The sequence below is a fragment of the Oncorhynchus clarkii genome, unplaced genomic scaffold (genome assembly GCF_045791955.1).
Source record: "Oncorhynchus clarkii lewisi isolate Uvic-CL-2024 unplaced genomic scaffold, UVic_Ocla_1.0 unplaced_contig_456_pilon_pilon, whole genome shotgun sequence".
In the NCBI taxonomy this organism is placed as follows: Eukaryota; Metazoa; Chordata; class Actinopteri; order Salmoniformes; family Salmonidae; genus Oncorhynchus; species Oncorhynchus clarkii.
In genome coordinates this window covers 82958-104323 of record NW_027258115.1, presented here as the reverse complement: position 1 = coordinate 104323, position 21366 = coordinate 82958, and the positions used below count along the sequence as shown (strand labels likewise).

The window sequence follows — 21366 nt, the reverse complement described above, 5'->3', positions numbered from 1 at the left end:
GAAAACACACCAGAGAACACACACAGGAGAGAAGCCTTATAGCTGTGATCAATGTGGGAAGAGTTTTGGAACATCTAGCAGCCTGAAAACACACCAGAGGGGACACACAGGAGAGAAACCTTATAGCTGTGGTCAATGTGGGAAGAGTTTTGTTACATCTAGCTGTCTGAAAAAACACCAGCGGACACACACAGGAGAGAAGCCTCATAGCTGTAGTCAATGTGACATGAGATACTCTGATAAAAGATCTCTGATTAAACACCAGAAAATACATGAAGGAGTTGTTTCATGATATCAATGAAATAATGTTACAATGTAGAATGTTTTAACATTGTAGAAGGAGTATTTTAATGATGTCACAATGTAGAATGTTTTAACATTGTAGAAGGAGTATTTTAATGATGTCACAATGTAGAATGTTTTAACATTGTAGTAGGAGTATTTTAATGATGTCCTGTTGATTTAAGTGTCATGTGGAGATGAGCCTCATCAGGGGAAAAATCCAGGCTCTGTAATGAAAGAGTATTATTTAACCAATAAAGTGTTGCGTTACACTTACCTCGTTGGTGACCCACTGGAATTATTAAAATGCATTACTTCAAAATGTAGCTAGCTGTTTTCTACAAATTGTCCTCTAACCAGTGATGTACACATTATTCCCAGATTCCGTGTCGTGTTTGAGCTGTTAGTTTAATTTTGGAGACATATAATTGAAACGCATCCCTCCAAAATGTAGCTGACTGTCTTCTGCAGGTTGTCCTCTAACCAGTGAGGCAAAAGATATCTCCCATTTTCAGGTGTTTTGTTTAGTTGTGTTCGTTTCAACGAACAACCTGATTTCCCCCCTAATCGATATCAGTGATTTATTACTACTTGCCAAAAACAACAGTGTTTTTGGTGCTTGTGCAGTTTATAAGTTGCTTGTTTAAAAAAAAGATACAAGTAATATGTGTGGCAGATGTTTGTCTATATAGCACATTGTATGTTTAGGTTTTCAATATATCTCAAACTGTTCCTGCACACCTAGCAAAAACAACATTCCACAGGCCACAATCAACAGCCTGATCCTTTCACAGCATTTTAAGGCTGCACTGAGACGATGACTTATCAATGACCCAAGCCCAGTTCCGTTCATCTCTGCCATTGTGTTGCTTAGTTGTCACAATGTGTCAGCAAATGTACATTATCCCAGGGGTGTTGGACAACACAATGTAAGTGACCTAATTTGTGTCCCGTTAACTGCCCCACATGCCTCTGCTGATGCTACAGCTGTTGTATACTGTATAAAAATACTAAAAACAGTTAACATATGTAGCTTAAAGAAACAAGGCTCATAAAGTCAATAACTTGCTTGTAACAGATGACGTGCTATTAACCGACTTGTCTCTGAAACTCACTGAGATGAAACCTTTGATGATACAATGGTAGCAATACAAGGTTATAACATCTACAGAAAATACAGAAATACCAAAGGTGGAGGTGGTTGCCGTTTATATTCAGAACCACATTCCTGTAAAGCTTAGAGAGGATCTCATGTTAAATACGGTTGAAGTCATATGGCTACAGGTTCATCTGCCTCACCTGAAGCCCATTCTGGTGGGAAGCTGCTATAGACCACCAAGTGCTAACAGTCAGTATCTGGATAACATGTGTGAAATGATTGATCATGTGTGTGACATCAACAGAGAGGCACATTTTCTGGGTGATTTAAATATTGACTGTCTTTTCATCAAGCTGCCCACTCAAGAAAATCTTCAAACTGTAACTAGTGCCTGCAACCTGGTTCAGGTTATAAATCAACCTACCAGGGTCATTACAAACAGTAGAGGAATGAAATCATCCACATGTGTTGATCACATCTTTACTAATTCTGCAGAAATGGGTTTTAAAGCAGTATCCAGATCCACCAGATGTAGTGATCACAATATAGTAGCCATGTCTAGGAAAACCACAGTTACAAAGGCTGGGCCTAATATTGTGTATAAGAGGTCATACAATAAGTTTTGTAGTGTTTCACATGTTGCTGATGTAAAGAATATTTGTTGGTCTGTGGTGTGTAATGAGGAGCAACCAGACGCTGCTGGTCTGTGGTCTGTAATGAGGAGCAACCAGACGCTGCACTTGACACGTTTATGAAATTGCTTATTCCACTTACTAATAAGCACGCACCCATTAAGAAAAGGACTGTAAAAACTGTTAAATCCCCTTGGATTGATGAGGAATTGAAAAACTGTATGGTTGAAAGACACGGGGCAAAAGGAGTGGCTAATAAGTCTGGCTGCACATCTGACTGGCTGACTTACTGCAAACTGAGAAATTATGTGACTAAACTCAACACAAAGAAGAAGAAACTGTATTATGAAGCCAAGATCAACGATATAAAGATGGAAAACCACTTTGAAGTACTTTAAATGAAATTATGGGCGGAAAGACAAATTCAACTCCATCTGTCATCCAATCAGATGGCTTTATTCATCACAAAACCATTTGATGTTGCCAATTATTTTAATGGTTATTTCATTGGCAAAGTGGCCAAACTTTTAGGCAGGAAATGAATGATGGGGGGGAAAAAACATAATGAAAGAAAAACAGTGCAAGTATTGAATGTTGTAAAGTTAGTGTGGGAGAGGTGGGAAAATTGTTATCGATCAATAATGACAAACCTCTTGGGATTGACAACAGATGGAAAGCTACTGAGGACGGTAGCTGACTCTGTAGCCACTCCTATCTGTCATATTTTTAATCTGAGCCTAGAGGAGTCTTTGTCCTCAGGCCTGGAGGGAGGCCAAAGTAAGTTCGCTACCCAAGAGTGGTAAAGCAGCCTTTACTGGTTCTAACAGCAGACCAATCAGCTGCCAGCTCTTAGCAAACTGTTGGAAAAAATGTGCAAATACAATGCTATTTCTCTGTAAACAAATGAACAACAGACTTTCAGCTTATAGAGAAGGGCACTCAACATGCACTCAACATGCACTCAACATGCACTCAACATGCACTCAACATGCACTCAACATGCACTAAACATGCACTCAACATGCACTCAACATGTACTGCACTGACACAAATGACTGATGATTGGTTGAGAAAAATAGATAATAAGAAGATTGTGGGAGCTGCAACAGTTTTCTATTTTGACCAATGACCTGCCACTGGCATTAAACAAAGCCTGTGTGTCCATGTATGCTGATGATTCAACTATATAAGCTACCAGCAACCACAGCTAATGAAGTCACTGAAACCCTTAACAAAGAGTTGCAGTCTGTTTTGGAATGCGTGGCCAGTAATAAACTGGTCCTGAACATCTTTAAAACTAAGAGCATTGTATTTGGTACAAATCATTCCTTAAGTTATTGACCTCAGCTGAATCTGGAAATGAATTGTGTGGCTGTTGAACAAGTTGAGGAGACTAAATTACTTGGCATTACCTTAGATTGTAAACTGTTCTGGTCAAAATTGATTTAATGGTTGTAAAGACAGGGAGAGGTCTATCTGTAATAAAGAGATGCTCTGCTTTTTTGACACCACACTCCAAAAAGCAAGTTCTGCAGGCTCTAGTTTTGTCTAATCTTGATTATTGTCCAGTCGTGTGGTCCAGTGCTGCAAGGAAAGACCTAGTTAAGCTGCAGCTGGCCCAGAACAGAGTGGCACATTTTGCTCTTAATTGTAAACAGAGGGCTGATATAATTACTATGATGCCAGTCACTCTTGGCTAAGAGTTGAGGAGAGACTGACTGTATCACTTATTATTTTTATAAGAAAAATGAATGTGTTGAAAATCCCAAATTGTTTGCATAGTCTGTAAGGGAATTCTGCCCTATGTGCACAGAAGAGACCACAGGAAAACTTCTTTGATCAGAGGTTAGTTTGTTTAATAAGGATTGCAACCCGGAGTTTACACTTACAGCAATTTGCAAGCAAGACACTCAGTTCAAAAGATGATGTTTTCCCTTTTTATCCCCTACTGAGGATCACCCCGCCCAGGCTGATGTCCCTTAACTTTAATACCACATAAGCTCATAATTAATAGTTGCTACTACAAAGATGTCTCTGGTAGGCAGGGTTCAGCTTATTGTATTATTGGCAGTTAGTTTCCCAATGACTCTTCCCCTTATTGCTATCATGTAAGACTGGAAGGAAGACTGGAACATAGTATCAACAGGAACTCTTAGTTCCCTTTATCCATCTGTTACCTAAAATATAGTTTCAACACACATCTGGCTTTGTACAGTTGACCTTTTCATGCATTGGCAAGATAACTACCACTGATTCTTAATCTCAAGCTAAAGCAAAACATGAATCATTGTACTTTTGTCATCACGGGTGTTCCCATAATGTAGAGATATCAAGTTCTTACAAGTCAAATTACACACATCTCTGACACACACACTTATCCCACCAGACATGCCACTGGGGGTCTTTTCACAGTCCCCAAGATTCCAGAACAAATTCAAGAAAACGTACAGTATTATGTAGAGCCCTTATTGCATGGAACTTCCTTCTATCTCATGTTGCTCAAATAAACAGCAAACCTGGTTTCAAAAAGCAAATCAAACCTCGCGACCCCTCTCCCCTATTTGACCTATATAGTTTGTGTGTATGAATTGATATGTAGGTGTCATGACGTTGGCCTGGGGGGGTAGGTTTATGACAGTCATAAATACCTCTTCCCCCCTTTTTCCTCTCTCTACCCTACTGATGTGACATTGTGTGTGTGTGTGTGTGTGTGTGTGTGTGTGTGTGTGTGTGTGTGTGTGTGTGTGTGTGTGTGTGTGTGTGTGTGTGTGTGTGTGTGTGTGTGTGTGTGTGTGTGTGTGTGTGTGTGTGTGTGTGTGTGTGTTAGAAACAAGGTCCCTTGGCATTGTGTCCATTTCAAGTTTTCAACAACAATAAAACAGCCATCTAAATAATGTTTCTCAGCCTAACACACTGTTGAGTTTCCTCTGCTAGGGGATATTCAATGTACAACAGTGGTATTCTGTAACAAGCAATACGTGTTAAATATGTGTCACAGTCAATCATGACAGCCTCTTTATGAAAGGCCTTTACTTATGGCTAAACAGTTTTCTACCCATCTTATTAATTAATGCTGTGGGCATAGCCAGGATTTACATGCCGGATGGATGATCTACCCATGGAGGGAAAACTTACAGAGCTTTGATGGAGCAGTGAAGCGTCTTTGTGATGGTGAATTGGAAACGGATGACGGTCAGGGCTAACCGGACCCTTTATCTGTAAGAAATAGTAAAAAAAAATGTTGAATTATAACGTGTGTTAAAATGTACTAAATATTTTGAATTAAATCAATGGTTTTAAAAATGTATCTCACCATTTAACGAAAGGAGAAGCTGTCTTTTCCTCACGCCAGGGTCGCAGAGAAATGTAATGTCTTTTAAAAAAAACATGTATTATTTTATAGTCTTTCCTACAATGTTATGTTATAAACATTACTGGTTGTTAAAGTTTGTAATGATGCACAACTGGGGCCTCCAATGTTTTACATAAAACACTCGTGATGTATGTTTAAATATGAGTCAAATTTGGTCATTCATTCTAACATGTCTCAAAAAAAAGTTTGTACTAAAAATGTGGGAATTAAATCAAATGAATTTAGCTGTGCCTGCACCCTGACCTGTTATCTCAATGACATACTTATGAAATGCCCTCCTAAATGGATTGAAAAATGCTCCTTTTCTGGACAATTTCTGGTTCAAGAAAAGTGCATGCTCCTGGTGAGGCTCGCACTCACAACCTCGGCATTGCTTCGCTGCATACTGCTGTATAAGTACCACGCGCTAACCGATTGCGCCACAGGAGCCTGATACACTGATTACCAATGTTTGTGTGTGTGGGGCGTATAAATGTTGAATTATAACATTGCCCAGGCATACACACTCGGAGCACTTTATCTCTGTGGAAGATCGTTTGAAACCAAGGTTTGCACTATCATGCATACAGCATGTCCAGATATCTGCCGACCCCCGGGGTTAAACATTGATATTTCTAATCAGCGCCCGGTGCCCCCCACCCCGGGGTTAAACATTGATATTTCTAATAAGCGCCCGATGCCCCCACCCCGGTTGTAGACAAAATGTCTCGACATCCCCTCCTGTTGTTTGAATTCACTGCCTTTGTTCTCTAAACCAAACATACATGATATCTCCCGAAAAAATGCCACCACGGCCCTGTAAACTCATTCCGTACATTCTCTAGTTAGGGACGGAACGCGGAGCGAGTCTAGTGGAGCATACTTTTAACACTATGTTAGCACAGCTTTAGCACAGGCCAACAGCCCCGAATATATAGTGGCCAGGACAGATAAAAAAAGATAGTCTGTGAATCCCTCCTAATGGATATTTCTGAAGGCTACTGGACATAAGTGATTGGGGAAGCGACTGTTAGACGGGGATTCTCAGAAGCAAACCTTCACCCTGTCCGTTACGTAGCCCTTCACCATCACACAATTTTCGGCGTAAGTCCAAATAACCGCATACCCAAGAATATTTAGATAGTTAAAAAACGAAAAGTGTGCACTCTGAACGACTTCGGAAGAGCCGATGAAACAGATGCTATTCTACGTTTTTGTACTGACGGCCTTACCCTAACTCCAAACTCCAGGCAGCAGTCCCAGGACAGATAAAATGATAATCGGGGAATCCTTCCTTCCTCATGGCCTTACCCTAACTCCAAACACCAGGCAGCAGTCCCAGGACAGATAAAATGATAATCGGGGAATCCTTCCTTCCTCATGGCCTTACCCTAACTCCAAACACCAGGCAGCAGTCCCAGGACAGATAAAACGATAATCGGGGAATCCTTCCTTCCTCATGGCCTTACCCTAACTCCAAACACCAGGCAGCAGTCCCAGGACAGATAAAACGATAATCGGGGAATCCTTCCTTCCTCATGGCCTTACCCTAACTCCAAACACCAGGCAGCAGTCCCAGGACAGATAAAACGATAATCGGGGAATCCTTCCTTCCTCATGGCCTTACCCTAACTCCAAACACCAGGCAGCAGTCCCAGGACAGATAAAATGATAATCGGGGAATCCTTCCTTCCTCATGGAACTTTTTTGAAGGGGAGCTGAATATTCAAGGTGATGTGTGTGTATAGATATATATATTATTTAAAGAATGATAGGTATTAATTATAGGCATTTACATGTGTGTTTTTAAAAATGAAGACTATTTATACAATGAAACAATGTTTTTTATTCATACTGTCTGTAAACAATAGCTTCTGCCCTCTTAGGGTCAACTTGACCCACTTATTGATTAGAAAGTATGATTAGAAACCAAGGCCAACTATATTCAATCTGTGATTAGAAACGATAATTAGAAGCTATGACAAAACTATGATAATAAACTATAAACAACTATGAAGACAGGGCTGTGTGTGCGTGAACGATGACCTATTATTTAAGTGTGGAATATATTCTCTCTCTCTCAGGCTATGAAAAAGACAAAAGATAGGACATTGACTCCTGAGTGTTGATGCCCACTCTACAACAACCCAGGTTGTTATATGACCCTGAGGGTCATCTATGAATGTTGGAACATCTACAACTATTGAAGATGCAAAAAGGGGTTTTCAGAAATACATTTGGTTTGCAGATATGTATTATTTTAAAAATAATATAACATTATTATCATAATCTTTAGTATTATTATGTTACATTGTGAGACATAACCTAAAATGTCAACGTAGACAACTTACAAGAATGTGTTTACCAGGCTGTGATGAAAACACTTTAAAGGAGCTCTAATTCAAACATGCAAGGGTATATATTTGATACAATTACCCCCTTTAAAACTGTTGCTGCAATATCACTTCTCAATGTGTGTACATTTCAAGCTTTTCAACAACAATAAACCAACCATCTCAATAATGTTTCTCGGACTAACACACTGTTGAGTTTCCTATTTACTAAAGAAGCAACCACTAAGACAAAACACAAAAAGTTGTAATATAATCTGTATACATGTCATTCTATTCGGAAAACAGGTACATTCTGAAAGATTATGATGTTGATGTGATTTTTAATTCATCTCTCAATTTAGGATAATACTGTTTATTTTATACTTTACTTCAATTGTATTAATTATCATGTCTCATACCCAGCTAATACACTACCAAGCCATGCAAACAGCTATGGAATTAACCCAGAACAGGTGTGTGTCTTTTTTGGATCAATAATTGATCAAGAATTCCCAATAGGCTTGTGTCACGTCCTGACCATAGTTTGCTTTGTATGTTTATAGGTTTTGTTTGGTCAGGGTGTGATCTGAGTGGGCATTCTATATTGTATGTCTAGTTTGTCTGTTTCTGTGTTTGGCCTGATATGGTCAATCAGAGGCAGGGGTTAGTCCCAAACACACCGCCCGGGCAACGAAGGAGTGGCTTCGTAAGAAGCATTTCAAGGTCCTGGAGTGGCCTAGCCAGTCTCCAGATCTCAACCCCATAGAAAATCTTTGGAGGGAGTTGAAAGTCCATGTTGCCCAGCAACAGCCGCAAAACATCACTGCTCTAGAGGAGATCTGCATGGAGGAATGGGCCAAAATACCAGCAACAGTGTGTGAAAACCTTGTGAAGACTTACAGAAAACGTTTCACCTCTGTCATTGCAAACAAAGGGTATATAACAAAGTATTGAGATAAACTTTTGTTATTGACCAAATACTTATTTTCCACCATAATTTGCAAATAAATTCATTAAAAATCCTACAATGTGTTTTTCTGGATTTTTTTCCCTCATTTTGTCTGTCATAGTTTAAGTGTACCTATGATGGAAATTACAGGCCTCTCTCATCTTTTTAAGTGGGAGAACTTGCACAATTGGTGGCTGACTAAATACTTTTTTGCCCCACTGTATGTCACAACAATAGAACTCAGGTTCTTGTCACGGTGTTCAAATTGCCATCAATAAAATGCAATCCTCTTCGTAGCTTATGCCTGCCCGTACCACAACCCCAAACGACACCATTGGACGTACTGCCAAATTCTCTAAAACTACGTTGGAGGTGGCTTATGGTAGAGAAATTAACATTCAATTTTCTGACAACAGCTCGGGTGGATATCCCATGCCAATTGTACACTCCCTCAAAATATGAGACATCTATGGCATTGTGTTGTGTGGCAAAACTGCACATTTCAGAGTGGCCTTATATTGTCCCCAGCACAAGGTACACCTGTGTAATGATAATGCTGTTTAATCAGATTCTTGAAATGCCACAACTGTCAGATGGATTGATTACCTTGGCAAATGAGAAATGCTCACTAACAGGGATGTAAACAAATTTGAGGCCAAATTTTGAGAGAAATAAGCTCTTTCTACATATGGAACATTTCTGGGTCTTTTATATTTTGTTCAGTATAATATGACTAAATGTGTTCCTGTGTGTCAGGGGCAGTCAAGAAATAGAACAGCAAGGCCACAGAACATGACATAAGCAGAGCTGTGGGAGACCACCTCAAGCCCCTGGTAGAGCCGGGGGTGGTGTTTACCACTCCACCACACCTTCAGCAGGCTGGAAAAGTGGGATTGATCCATTTGTTAGTTTCAGTTTTCAGTAGTTGAATCCTTTAACATATGGTTGATTTCAACATTTTTCATCTTCAACAAATGACCTGGGATTGGTTGAAAAGTGATACTAAACATACATATCATGCACTATTTTACCAGCGACTGCATTTATACTGTTATTCATACTAAGATACTATTCATGGACCAAGATATTTTTTGTTGCGTTTGGTACATGTTTATTCATTGGTTTTTCAGTCTGTTGATTGGTCGGTCATTGGGTTCATTAGTTTTGAGTCTGTTGATTTGTCGGTTCATTGGGTTTATTGGTTTTGAGTCTGTTGATTGGTCGGTCATTGGGTTCATTGGTGTTGAGTCTGTTGATTGGTCGGTCATTGGGTTCATTGGTGTTGAGTCTGTTGATTGGTCGGTCATTGGGTTCATTGGTGTTGAGTCTGTTGATTGGTCGGTCATTGGGTTCATTGGTTTTGAGTCTGTTGATTGGTCGGTCATTGGGTTCATTGGTTTTGAGTCTGTTGATTGGTCGGTCATTGGGTTCATTGGTGTTGAGTCTGTTGATTGGTCGGTCATTGGGTTCATTGGTTTTGAGTCTGTTGATTGGTCGGTCATTGGGTTCATTGGTTTTGAGTCTGTTGATTGGTCGGTCATTGGGTTAATTTGTTGTACGATATGTTCAAATCAAACCGAGCATTATTTATGAAGCACATTTCAGACACGGATGCAACGCAGTGCGCTTCACAGGGAAAACTAATCAACTCTATGAAAATAAAAACGGAAATATTTACACCACAACAAACATAAGAGGATAAAAAAAACTAAAGAATAACAAAACCTGAAAGACTAATGATAATTCTAAGGAAATAACATTGATTAAAATAGTGAGGCCTGGGTGTAATATCCAATAGAACAAATACAAGACTAATGATCATCCTAAGGAAATAACATTGATTAAAATAGTAAGGCCTGGGTGTAATATCCAATAGAACAATACAAGACTAATGATCATTCTAAGGAGATAACATTGATTAAAATAGTAAGGCCTGGGTGTAATATCCAATAGAACAATACAAGACTAATGATCATTCTAAGGAGATAACATTGATTAAAATAGTAAGGCCTGGGTGTAATATCCAATAGAACAATACAAGACTAATGATCATTCTAAGGAGATAACATTGATTAAAATAGTAAGGCCTGGGTGTAATATCCAATAGAACAATACAAGACTAATGATCATTCTAAGGAGATAACATTGATTAAAATAGTAAGGCCTGGGTGTAATATCCAATAGAACAATACAAGACTAATGATCATTCTAAGGAAGTGACATTGATTAAAATAGTGAGGCCTGGGTGTAATATCCAATAGAACAATACAAGACTAATGATCATTCTAAGGAAGTGACATTGATTAAAATAGTAAGGCCTGGGTGTAATATCCAATAGAACAATACAAGACTAATGATCATTCTAAGGAAGTGACATTGATTAAAATAGTGAGGACTGGGTGTAATATCCAATAGAACAATACAAGACTAATGATCATTCTAAGGAGATAACATTGATTAAAATAGTAAGGCCTGGGTGTAATATCCAACAGAACAATACAAGACTAATGATCATTCTAAGGAAGTGACATTGATTAAAATAGTAAGGCCTGGGTGTAATATCCAACAGAACAATATAAACTTGTTGTACAACATTGTTCGTAAACAACATCATTGAACCAACATTTTTTCAGTCGGTAGCATAAATATTTATGATTACAACATTTTACATGAATTGTAAATATGCTGAAATATCAAAACAGAATGTACACTCCTTCGCTTCGCAATAATTAACTTACTGGTGAGGCATGGAATAATAAAACATGTACATTTTGTCAGGCTGAATGTTTGAAATATGAGGTGATTTGAGACATGCTTCTTCAGTAGCGGAATAAAGACAATTAGCACTATAATGTTGTAAAGAAATACTGGAGTGATGTAGATTTGTTTATAAAATGTATTATAGACCAATTTATTATACTATCCCAAAACCGAAGGTAGATTGGACAAAACCAAATGTACATTGGACGTCGGCATAGTCTTGTTTTCAAAGTCATTTTGCTAGAAGGGATAGTCTTGTTTTCAAAGTCATTTTGCTAGATGGGATAGTCTTGTTTTCAAAGTCATTTTGCTAGATGGGATAGTCTTGTTTTCAAAGTCATTTTGCTAGATGGGATAGTCTTGTTTTCAAAGTCATTTTGCTAGATGGGATAGTCTTGTTTTCAAAGTCATTTTGCTAGATGGGATAGTCTTGTTTTCAAAGTCATTTTGCTAGATGGGATAGTCTTGTTTTCAAAGTAATTTTGCTAGGTGGGATAGTCTTGTTTTCAAAGTAATTTTGCTAGGTGGGATAGTCTTGTTTTCAAAGTCATTTTGCTAGGTGGGATAGTCTTGTTTTCAAAGTCATTTTGCTAGGTGGGATAGTCTTGTTTTCAATGACATTTTGCTAGGTGGGATAGTCTTGTTTTCAATGACATTTTGCTAGGTGGGATAGCCCCAATGTCAAAACAGTTTTAACGTGTCCAAATCAATCACCAATATGCAGAAACGGTTTGTGATATATTGAAAACCTAAACATAAAATGTGATATATACACAAACATCTGCCACACATATTACTTGTATCTTTTTTAAACAAGCAACTTATAAACTGCACAAGCACCAAAAACACTGTTGTTTTGACAGGTAGTAATAAATCACTGATATCGATTAGGGGGGAAATCAGGTTGTACGTGCTGTTGAAACGAACACAACTAAACAAAACACCTGAAAATGGGAGATATCTTTTGCCTCACTGGTTAGAGGACAACCTGCAGAAGACAGTCAGCTACATTTTGGAGGGATGCGTTTTAATTCAAGTGGGTTGCCAACGAGGTAAGTGTAACACTTTATTGGTTAAATAATATTCTTTCAATACAGAGCCTGGATTTTTCCCCTGATGAGGCTCATATCCACATGACACTTAAATTAACAGAACATCGTTAAAATACTCCTACTACAAGGTTAAAACATTCTAAATTGTGACATCATTAAAAAATTCCTACTACAATGTTAAAACATTCTACATTTGTGACATCATTAAAATACTCCTACTACAATGTTAAAACATTCTACATTGTGACATCATTAAAATAATCCTACTACAATGTTAAAACATTCTACATTATTTCATTGATATCATGAAACAACTCCTTCATGTATTTTCTGGTGTTTAATCAGAGATCTTTTATCAGAGTATCTCATGTCACATTGACTACAGCTATGAGGTTTCTCTCCTGTGTGTGTCCGCTGGTGCATAGTCAGACTGCTAGATGTAACAAAACTCTTCCCACATTGATCACAGCTATAAAGTTTCTCTCCTGTGTGTCCCCTCTGGTGTGTTTTCAGGCTGCTAGATGTTCCAAAACTCTTCCCACATTGATCACAGCTATAAGGCTTCTCTCCTGTGTGTGTTCTCTGGTGTGATTTTAAATGTTTTGATGAAACAAAACTCTTTCCACAGTCAGAGCAGTGGTAAGGTTTTTCTCCTGTATGGATTCTCTGATGTATTTTAAGATCTGCTAAAAAGATGAATCTCTGCCCACAGTCAGAGCAGCAATGAGGTTTCTCTCCAGTGTGTATTCTCAGGTGTGCTATCAGGTTGCCTGAGTGAGAAAAATTCTTCCCACATTGATTACAGCTATAAGGCTTCTCTCCTGTGTGTGTTCTCTGGTGTGACGTTAAATTTCCTGAGATAACAAAACTCTTTCCACAGTCAGAGCAGTGGTAAGGTCTCTCTCCTGTGTGTGTTCTCTGGTGTATGGTCAGACAGCTAGATGTAACAAAACTCTTCCCACAGTATTCACAGCTATAAGGCTTCTCTCCTGTGTGTGTTCTCTGGTGTATGGTCAGGTGGCTAGATGAAGTAAAACTTTTCCCACACTGATAACAGCTGTAAGGTTTCTCTCCTGTGTGTGTTCTCTGGTGTGCTTTCAGGCTGCTTGTAACACTAAAACTCTTCCCACATTGATCACAGCTATTAGGTTTCTCTCCCGTGTGGATTCTCAGATGTCTTTTAAGGCCAGCTGAAGAGGGGAATCTCTTCCCACAGTCAGAGCAGCGGTGAGGTTTCTTCCCTGTGGGTTTCCACTGGTGTTTGAGGTGTTCTGATGTGGAGAGACTCTTCTCTGTATCTTCAGCATCATGCTGTTGTTGAGGCTCCCCAGAGGATCCACAATAGTCACGTCTCTCTCCTGTGTGAACAACAAAGTCAAACAGATGGTTAAAGGCCCACAACAGCAGAAATCCACTGTTTATTTTAACTAAAAAGTCAAGTGATCAAAAATAGCCATATTTGTCGCAGCTGGCTGTGACCGGGAGGTCCATGGGGCGATGCACAATTGGCCTAGCGACGTCCGGGTTAGGGAGGGTTTGGCCGGTAGGGATATCCTTGTCTCATCGCGCACCAGCGACTCCTGTGGCGGGCCGGGCGCAGTGCACGCTAACCAAGGTTGCCAGGTGCACGGTGTTTCCCCCGACACATTGGTGCGGCTGGCTTCCGGGTTGGATGTGCGCTGTGTTAAGAAGCAGTGCGGCTTGGTTGGGTTGTGTATCGGAGGACGCATGACTTTCAACCTTCGTCTCTCCCGAGCCCGTATGGGAGTTGTAGCGATGAGACAAGATAGTAGCTACTAACAATTGGATACAACGAAATTGAGGTAAAATTCACAAAAAAAAGTTGAACACAGGTTGAAAATATCCTGATGAAAATAAATATCCTATAAATCACATTGGCTGCACATGCTAATGAGGAAAACACTAGTTACGGATGTAGTATATCTGGTAATGAGGAAACCACTAGTTATGGATGTAGTATATCTGGTAATGAGGAAACCACTAGTTATGGATGTAGTATATCTGGTAATGAGGAAACCACTAGTTATGGACGTAGTATAGTATATCTGGTAATGAGGAAACCACTAGTTATGGATGTAGTATATCTGGTAATGAGGAAACCACTAGTTATGGATGTAGTATATCTGGTAATGAGGAAACCACTAGTTATGGACGTAGTATAGTATATCTGGTAATGAGGAAACCACTAGTTATGGATGTAGTATATCTGCTAATGAGGAAACCACTAGTTATGGATGTAGTATATCTGCCAGGAGCAAAAATGGTGAGCGAAGATTTGAGTTTTTCACAATGTATTCTGAATGTTACCGCACATTATCATCTCAAGATCGTAGGCTGCAAAATTAGCCTCCGTTTCCAGGTTGTTTATGAGAACATTTAACTCTGGGATTATAATCGTAAGGCTCGTTATAATGTCCTGCAAAATATAATGTTTGTGTCATTGTCACAAATCAACCGCTTTGTCGGAACTAGAAGCACAAGCATTTCGCTACACTCGTATTAACATCTGCTAACCATGTGTATGTGACAAATAAAATTTGATTTATACTTTAAAAAAATACCTCAACCAGTAAAAATGCTCTTTGGCTTTGCAACCAGCCTATCAATGAGTGTTAGCATTCAAGCTAATAAAAATAATTGTAAAAATAACTGCAGATTTCCCTTTTAACAACCACACATCAGTTCAACAACTGCAGATTTCCCTTTTAACAACCACACATCAGTTCAACAACTGCAGATTTCCCCTTTAACAACCACACATCAGTTCAACAACTGCAGATTTCCCTTTTAACAACCACACATCAGTTCAACAACTGCAGATTTCCCTTTTAACAACCACACATCAGTTCAACAACTGAGTTTATGTTTTCAGAAAGTACTTACTGGTGTTAATCAGCATCAAGAATAAAGTATTTTGCAAATATCACAACCAAATATACAAGATATTACCTTAGCGACTGTTTCAAGTAATAATCAAAACAAAAACAACAGTTGCCTATGACAACCGTAAAAAAATATATATATATATATTCAGAACTAATAACCGCACTGTCAATCAAGTGAACACCGCTCGTCTCATTGGTGAGTAATGGTGGTTGACCTTCGTGGTATAATTGACGTTCTAGAGCAGGGGTGTCAAAGTCAAATGGACGGAGGGCCAAATAAAAAAATCAGCTACAAGACGAGGGCCGGACTGTTCGAATGTTCATTGAAAAATTTTTAAATGACGCATATAGTCTAGTGAACCTAATTGAACCTACTGAAAACCTAACAAATATATTACAATATGATCAGATAAATAAAGCAATATTTTCTTATGGCTCTGTCAGTAATCTTTAATTTTCAACAGACACAAAAGACAAATTTCCTTTATATAAATATCCCCATAACATGAACATTAAATGAAAGAAACCGGTATTCAAGGCACCATCAGTAGACTATATTTTCTATTTTAGCAAAAGTGGGCTAAATTTACTTCAAAGAAAAAACAATAATAGCAATTTTCTATCATCCACTCAACTGAAATATTTTTAAAATATAATTGGATTGAAATACAAAAAAATAAAGTGCAAAAATCTATTAATCAAAAACAACACTTTGTTTAAGGAGAAGTAACATGCAGTGAAAACAAATATTACATTTTAACTTTTAAACTTGAACTGAGTAAAAACTCTAAATATGTGATTGCACAGTAATGTTCACTTGTTTGAGGTTGAGGGTGATACTTGGTGGTGTCCCATCTTTTCCACAAGTTCATCAATGTTCGGGGTAAGGCTCTGAGCTGAAGAAATCCTCAGAATTGAGTGGAGGTGTTCAGCAGTAAGTCGACTTCTGTGTGATGTTTTGTTCAGGTTCATCAAAGAAAACAGTTGTTCACACAGGTATGTGCTGCCAAACATAGACAACGTTTGAGCAGCCTGGATGCGCAGCTGGGGCATTGTGCCGGGGAGGAAACGGGCGAACTCCGCAGCACCCACTGCCACATATTTTGCCCTCAGTGCATCATTGCATTGGAGGTCAATCAACTCCATTTGGAGGTTTGGTGGTGAGCTTTCCACGTCAACAGCAAATGGGTTACCGAGCAGTTCCAACCTGCTTTTTTGTGCTTCAAAGTCAGCAAATCGGCGTCGAAAGTCAGCGGCAAGCATACCTATTTTATCAGCCAACTGTGTGCTCGGGAACGCACTGGTAGAGAGCTTCTCTTTCATGGTCTGGCAGCTGGGAAAGTGGCTCAAATTTTCTTTCCGCATCTGCGTCTCCCACAGAGTCAGTTTGGTTTTAAATGCCTTCACTGTACTGTACATATCAGAGATGACACGATCCCGACCCTGCAGCTGCAAGTTTATTGCATTCAGATGACTCGTAATGTCACACAGAAAAGCCATTTCACACAGAAACATTTCGTCTCGGAGTTGTGTTGTGTCTTTCCCTTTGCTGTCCAAGAACAGACAAATCTCCTCACGAAGCTCGAAACATCTTTGAAGCACCTTTCCCTGGCTTAGCCATCGCACCTCTGTGTGATAAGGCAAATCACCATGCTCCGTTTCTAACTCCGTCAGAAATGCCTTGAACTGGCGGTGATTCAAACCTTTGGCTCTGATAAAGTTAACTGTGCGCGTGATGATGCTCATTACATGCTCCATTTTCAAGGCTTTACCGCACAACGCTTCCTGGTGTATGATACAATGATAAGCTGTCAGCTCACCTGTCGCGTTTTCCTCTTGCATCTTTTCCCGTATCTTCGCCACCAGTCCGCTCCTGTGTCCACACATCGCAGGTGCTCCGTCGGTTGTCAAACCCACGAGTTTTTCCCAAGGCAGCTCCATCTCATTTACACATCTTGACACCTCTTCATACAAATCATGCCCCGTAGTTGTGCCATGCATAGGACGTAAAGCCAAAAACTCCTCTGTCACGCTTAGGTTGGAGTCCACTCCGCGGATGAAAATTGACAACTGGGCAATGTCAGAAATGTCGGTGCTCTCATCCACAGCCAAGGAATATGCAATAAAATCTTTTCCCTTTTTCACAAGCTGCTCTTTTAGATTGATGGACAACTGGTCTACTCTCTCGGCAATGGTGTTTCTGCTCAGACTCACATTTAAAAAGAGTTGCCTTTTTTCTGGGCAAACTTCGTCACAAACTTTAATCATGCAGTTTTTGATGAAATCCCCCTCCGTAAATGGCCGGGCTGATTTAGCGATCTCTTCTGCCAAAATAAAACTGGCCTTGACAGCAGCCTGGCCTTGTGATTTGGCTTTTTTGAACAGAGCCTGTCGAGATTTGAGGCCTCGTTTTAATTCCTCTGCCTTTTGTAGCCTTTGTTCCATGTCCATATTCTTGTTTTTGTCCGCGTGTTTCGTTTCATAATGTCGTCTCAGATTATACTCTTTCAGTACCGCCACACTTTCTCCACACAAAAGACACACAGGTTTTCCAGCTACCTTCGTGAACATATACTCCGACTCCCACCTTGTTTGAAACCCCCGGTTCTCAGTATCCACCTTCCGTTTTGCCATTTTTGATGGGTATCTGAAAGTTAATTTTACTGTGATGCTGACGACTGCTGTGCCAATAAATATTGAAATGAAGCAGCCTACTGCTCGGTGCGTCACCTTTGCATTGTGGGAAATGTAGTATTGGTGCGTGTAAAAGATCTGCGGGCTGCCGGCTTGCTGCGGGCCGGTTCTAATAATAAATCAAGATCATCCCAGGGGCCGTAAAAAACCTTCTTGCGGGCCGGATGTGGCCCGCGGGCCTTGACTCTGACATATGTGTTCTAGAGTGTCTGGGGGATTTGCACAGGAACCGAACTTGACCCGGGTTAAACAACGTTTTGCCGATTTAGATTTCATACATTGTTTTGTTGCAAGTTGAAAGAGTCTGGAATTAATGCAAAACACTGGTAATAAAAAACGATTTTATCACACAAAAGTACGCTACATTTTTAATCTCTGGACCCCCGGGATGACAAATCAGAGCAGCAACTGTCCAGACTTTGGGACAGTTTTTCCTGTAGAAGTTCAATAACAAAGATGTCACTCTGCCCCCCCCCCCCCCCTAAAAAGCCACAATCAAATCAACCAACCAACCTGCAGTTGAAACAATAAAGCGTCATTCCGCCACTTCATAAACGTTTATGATGTAACAATGATGTGATGATGTAATTACACATTCCACCACTGTTTAGGTAATAAGATGATGGATGGGGCTGGAGAAATGTAACTACTCTAAAATTCCTATCCACGATATCAACATTCTAGTTTTAACCACGTTTTCAGGCTACACAGTGTTGGTTTACACCACAAACCCTTGACGTGCCTTATCTATATAAACTGGTTACCAACGTAATTAGAACAGTAAAAAGTTGTCATACTCCTGGTATACGGTCTGATATACCATGGCTGTCAGCCAATCAGCATTCAGGGCGGGAACCACACAGTTTATAATCTTCAAAAATCAATGGCTATAAATACATAATTTAAAAGCAACTGTAGATTTCCCTTTTAAAACCACACATCAGTTCAACTGCAGAGTTTAAGCCTCTGTTTTTAAGACAGTACTTACTAGTGTTTTTCAGGCCCAGGTTTCCCAAAAGCATTTCACGGCTAACTTCATCTGTAGAACCATGCCTAGACGCCTTAAAATGACTTTGGGAAACGGGGCCCAGATATCCAGTTTCCTCCTCCTCCCTTTTCGATGTAACAGTCATCTCCCCCTCCTCCTCTTTTACTCCAAAAATGGCATCCTCCTCCTCTTTCACTCTGAACGCGTCTTCTTCTTCTTTCACTGAAACGTCTTTCTCTTCTTTCACTATAACAGCTTCACCCTCTACTTCTCTTTTTACTGTAACAGCTTCTTCTTCCTCCTCCTCTCTGACGAGAGCTTCTTTCTCCGTCCAGCAGACCTCCTCTTCTTTAGCAGGAGGAGAGTAGCTTAGTGAACGCATGGTCGGAGATGTTAGCTAGCTAGGCTAATGCTAACTTAACCAGCCCGCTAGCTGACTAATAACAACACCGCAAATATTAAATTAAATCTGATAACTAACTAGACGACAGAAGTGTGTTTAAAACACAGCTTTATTGGTTAATCTATTTTGTCTATCAAGCTACCGAGGTGTCTGACTAACTGTTGCTGCTGTTGAAAGAAGCGTTCCGTCCACTAGATTATACGTCACACCAGCAGCATCGCCTTAAAGTCCCAATGCTTTTTGCTGACTGGGGTAAAACGCAGTTTATTTTTTTTATATATTTTTTTTATTAATAACAAATCAATACATAAAGCACATGAGGGAACACAAGCATACATAGATTACAAACAATAGACAATCGAGCTAGGGGGTACAATATCACATTACAATTACACAAGGACCTTAAGGGACATGCATATACTTACAATTCTAACAGCTTTTTTGTTAGTAGAGCATTTAACCGTCTTAAAATACAGTTCAATTTCTTTTTGTAGGGTACGAAAATGTGGTTTTCTGTTAGCAAATGTACATTTGTGTATATGAAATTTGGCCAAAAGAATAATGAAATTAATTACATAAAAATGATTCCGCTTATTTCTATTGTATGTAAAGAATCCAAACAGTACATCTCTCCACAATAGTGTAAAATCTTCATAAATGTGTTCAATTATAAACCTACTGATGTCTTGCCACAGTTTTCTTACATGCATACAATGCCAAAAAAGATGCACAACTGTTTCTGGGTGGTCATTACAAAAGGAGCAATTTGAGTTGATGTTTTCCTTAAACTTCTTCATATAGTGGTTGGCAGGATAATATTTATGAATAATTTTAAAGGAAACTTCCTTAATTTTGTTAACAAGTAGGTATGTGTGTGGCAACATCCAAACTTTTTTCCCACAGATATTATCAATAAATCCATTCCAATAAGGCATGACATAAGGCATGACATAAGGCATGACATACAACAAACATCCTGCTGAAACAAGGTTCGTATCGCTCTGTTGTTGAATGGACCAAAAGAGAAACAAATCTTTCCTACTGATGAGTCAACAGGGTCAACAGAAGGTAGGCTCTGAGGGTCTTGACCCGTTCCTGAATAACATAGCAACACCTGAGGGAATGGCATCTAAAACAATTGCAAAATCTTTAGGTGTTACAGGGACCTTGTAAAGTGATAAGAATTCTTTATAACTGAGTAAAATACCCTCTGCATTTACAGTTAGTCAGACACCTCGGTAGCTTGCTAGACAAAATAGATTAACCAATAAAGCTGTGTTTTAAACACACTTCTGTTACCAATAGGATATTATTTCGGAAGGTAAAACGCAGTTGAGTAAAATATATATTATAGCGTGACGTGTAATCTAGTAGACAGGACGCTTCTTCAACAACAACAGCTAGTCAGCCACCTCGGTAGCATGCAACTGACAGTATACGGTCAAGACTGGAGTTAAGTCCTGAATTAGGTCTTAATTGTTTAACATGTTACTCATTAAACAGACGCAGATCGACTTACATTAGCGTATATGCATACATTTTCATACTGGTCCCGCTCGGGTATCAAACCAACAACCCTGGCGTTGTGTGCGGCATGGTTTACCAACTGAGCTACACGAAACTATTATCACCTCATGTATCCTCGTGTATTCGTAACGTACATATTCACATGTAGCTACAGGTCTGCATTAAACTACTCTAACAGTATATATTCATAATGTACATGTAACAGTATAACTTTAGACCGTCCCCTCGCCCATACCCGGGCGCGAACCAGGGACCCTCTGCACACATCAACAACAATCACCCTCGAAGCATCGTTACCCATCGCTCTACAAAAGCCGCGGCCCTTGCAAAGCAAGGGGAACCACTACTTCAAGGTCTCAGAGCAAGTGACGTCACTGATTGAACCGCTA

At 39.5% G+C, this 21366-nt stretch overlaps 1 protein-coding gene and 1 non-coding gene across 2 annotated transcripts; both read right to left on the bottom strand.

The window, feature by feature from the left end:
- Positions 1 to 5721: 5721 nt before the first annotated feature.
- Positions 5722 to 5815, bottom strand: trnai-uau (transfer RNA isoleucine (anticodon UAU)). Its single transcript has 2 exons — positions 5778 to 5815; positions 5722 to 5757 (listed from the first exon to the last, which is right to left on the bottom strand). It is a non-coding gene; the product is annotated as a tRNA-Ile (tRNA).
- A 6652-nt stretch (positions 5816 to 12467) lies between these two features.
- Positions 12468 to 19643, bottom strand: LOC139395718 (oocyte zinc finger protein XlCOF22-like). Its single transcript, XM_071143061.1, has 2 exons — positions 19048 to 19643; positions 12468 to 13817 (listed from the first exon to the last, which is right to left on the bottom strand). The coding sequence occupies exons 1-2, from the start codon at positions 19427 to 19429 to the stop codon at positions 12763 to 12765; spliced, it is 1437 nt and encodes a 478-aa protein (XP_070999162.1). The 5' UTR covers positions 19430 to 19643; the 3' UTR covers positions 12468 to 12762.
- Positions 19644 to 21366: the final 1723 nt, after the last annotated feature.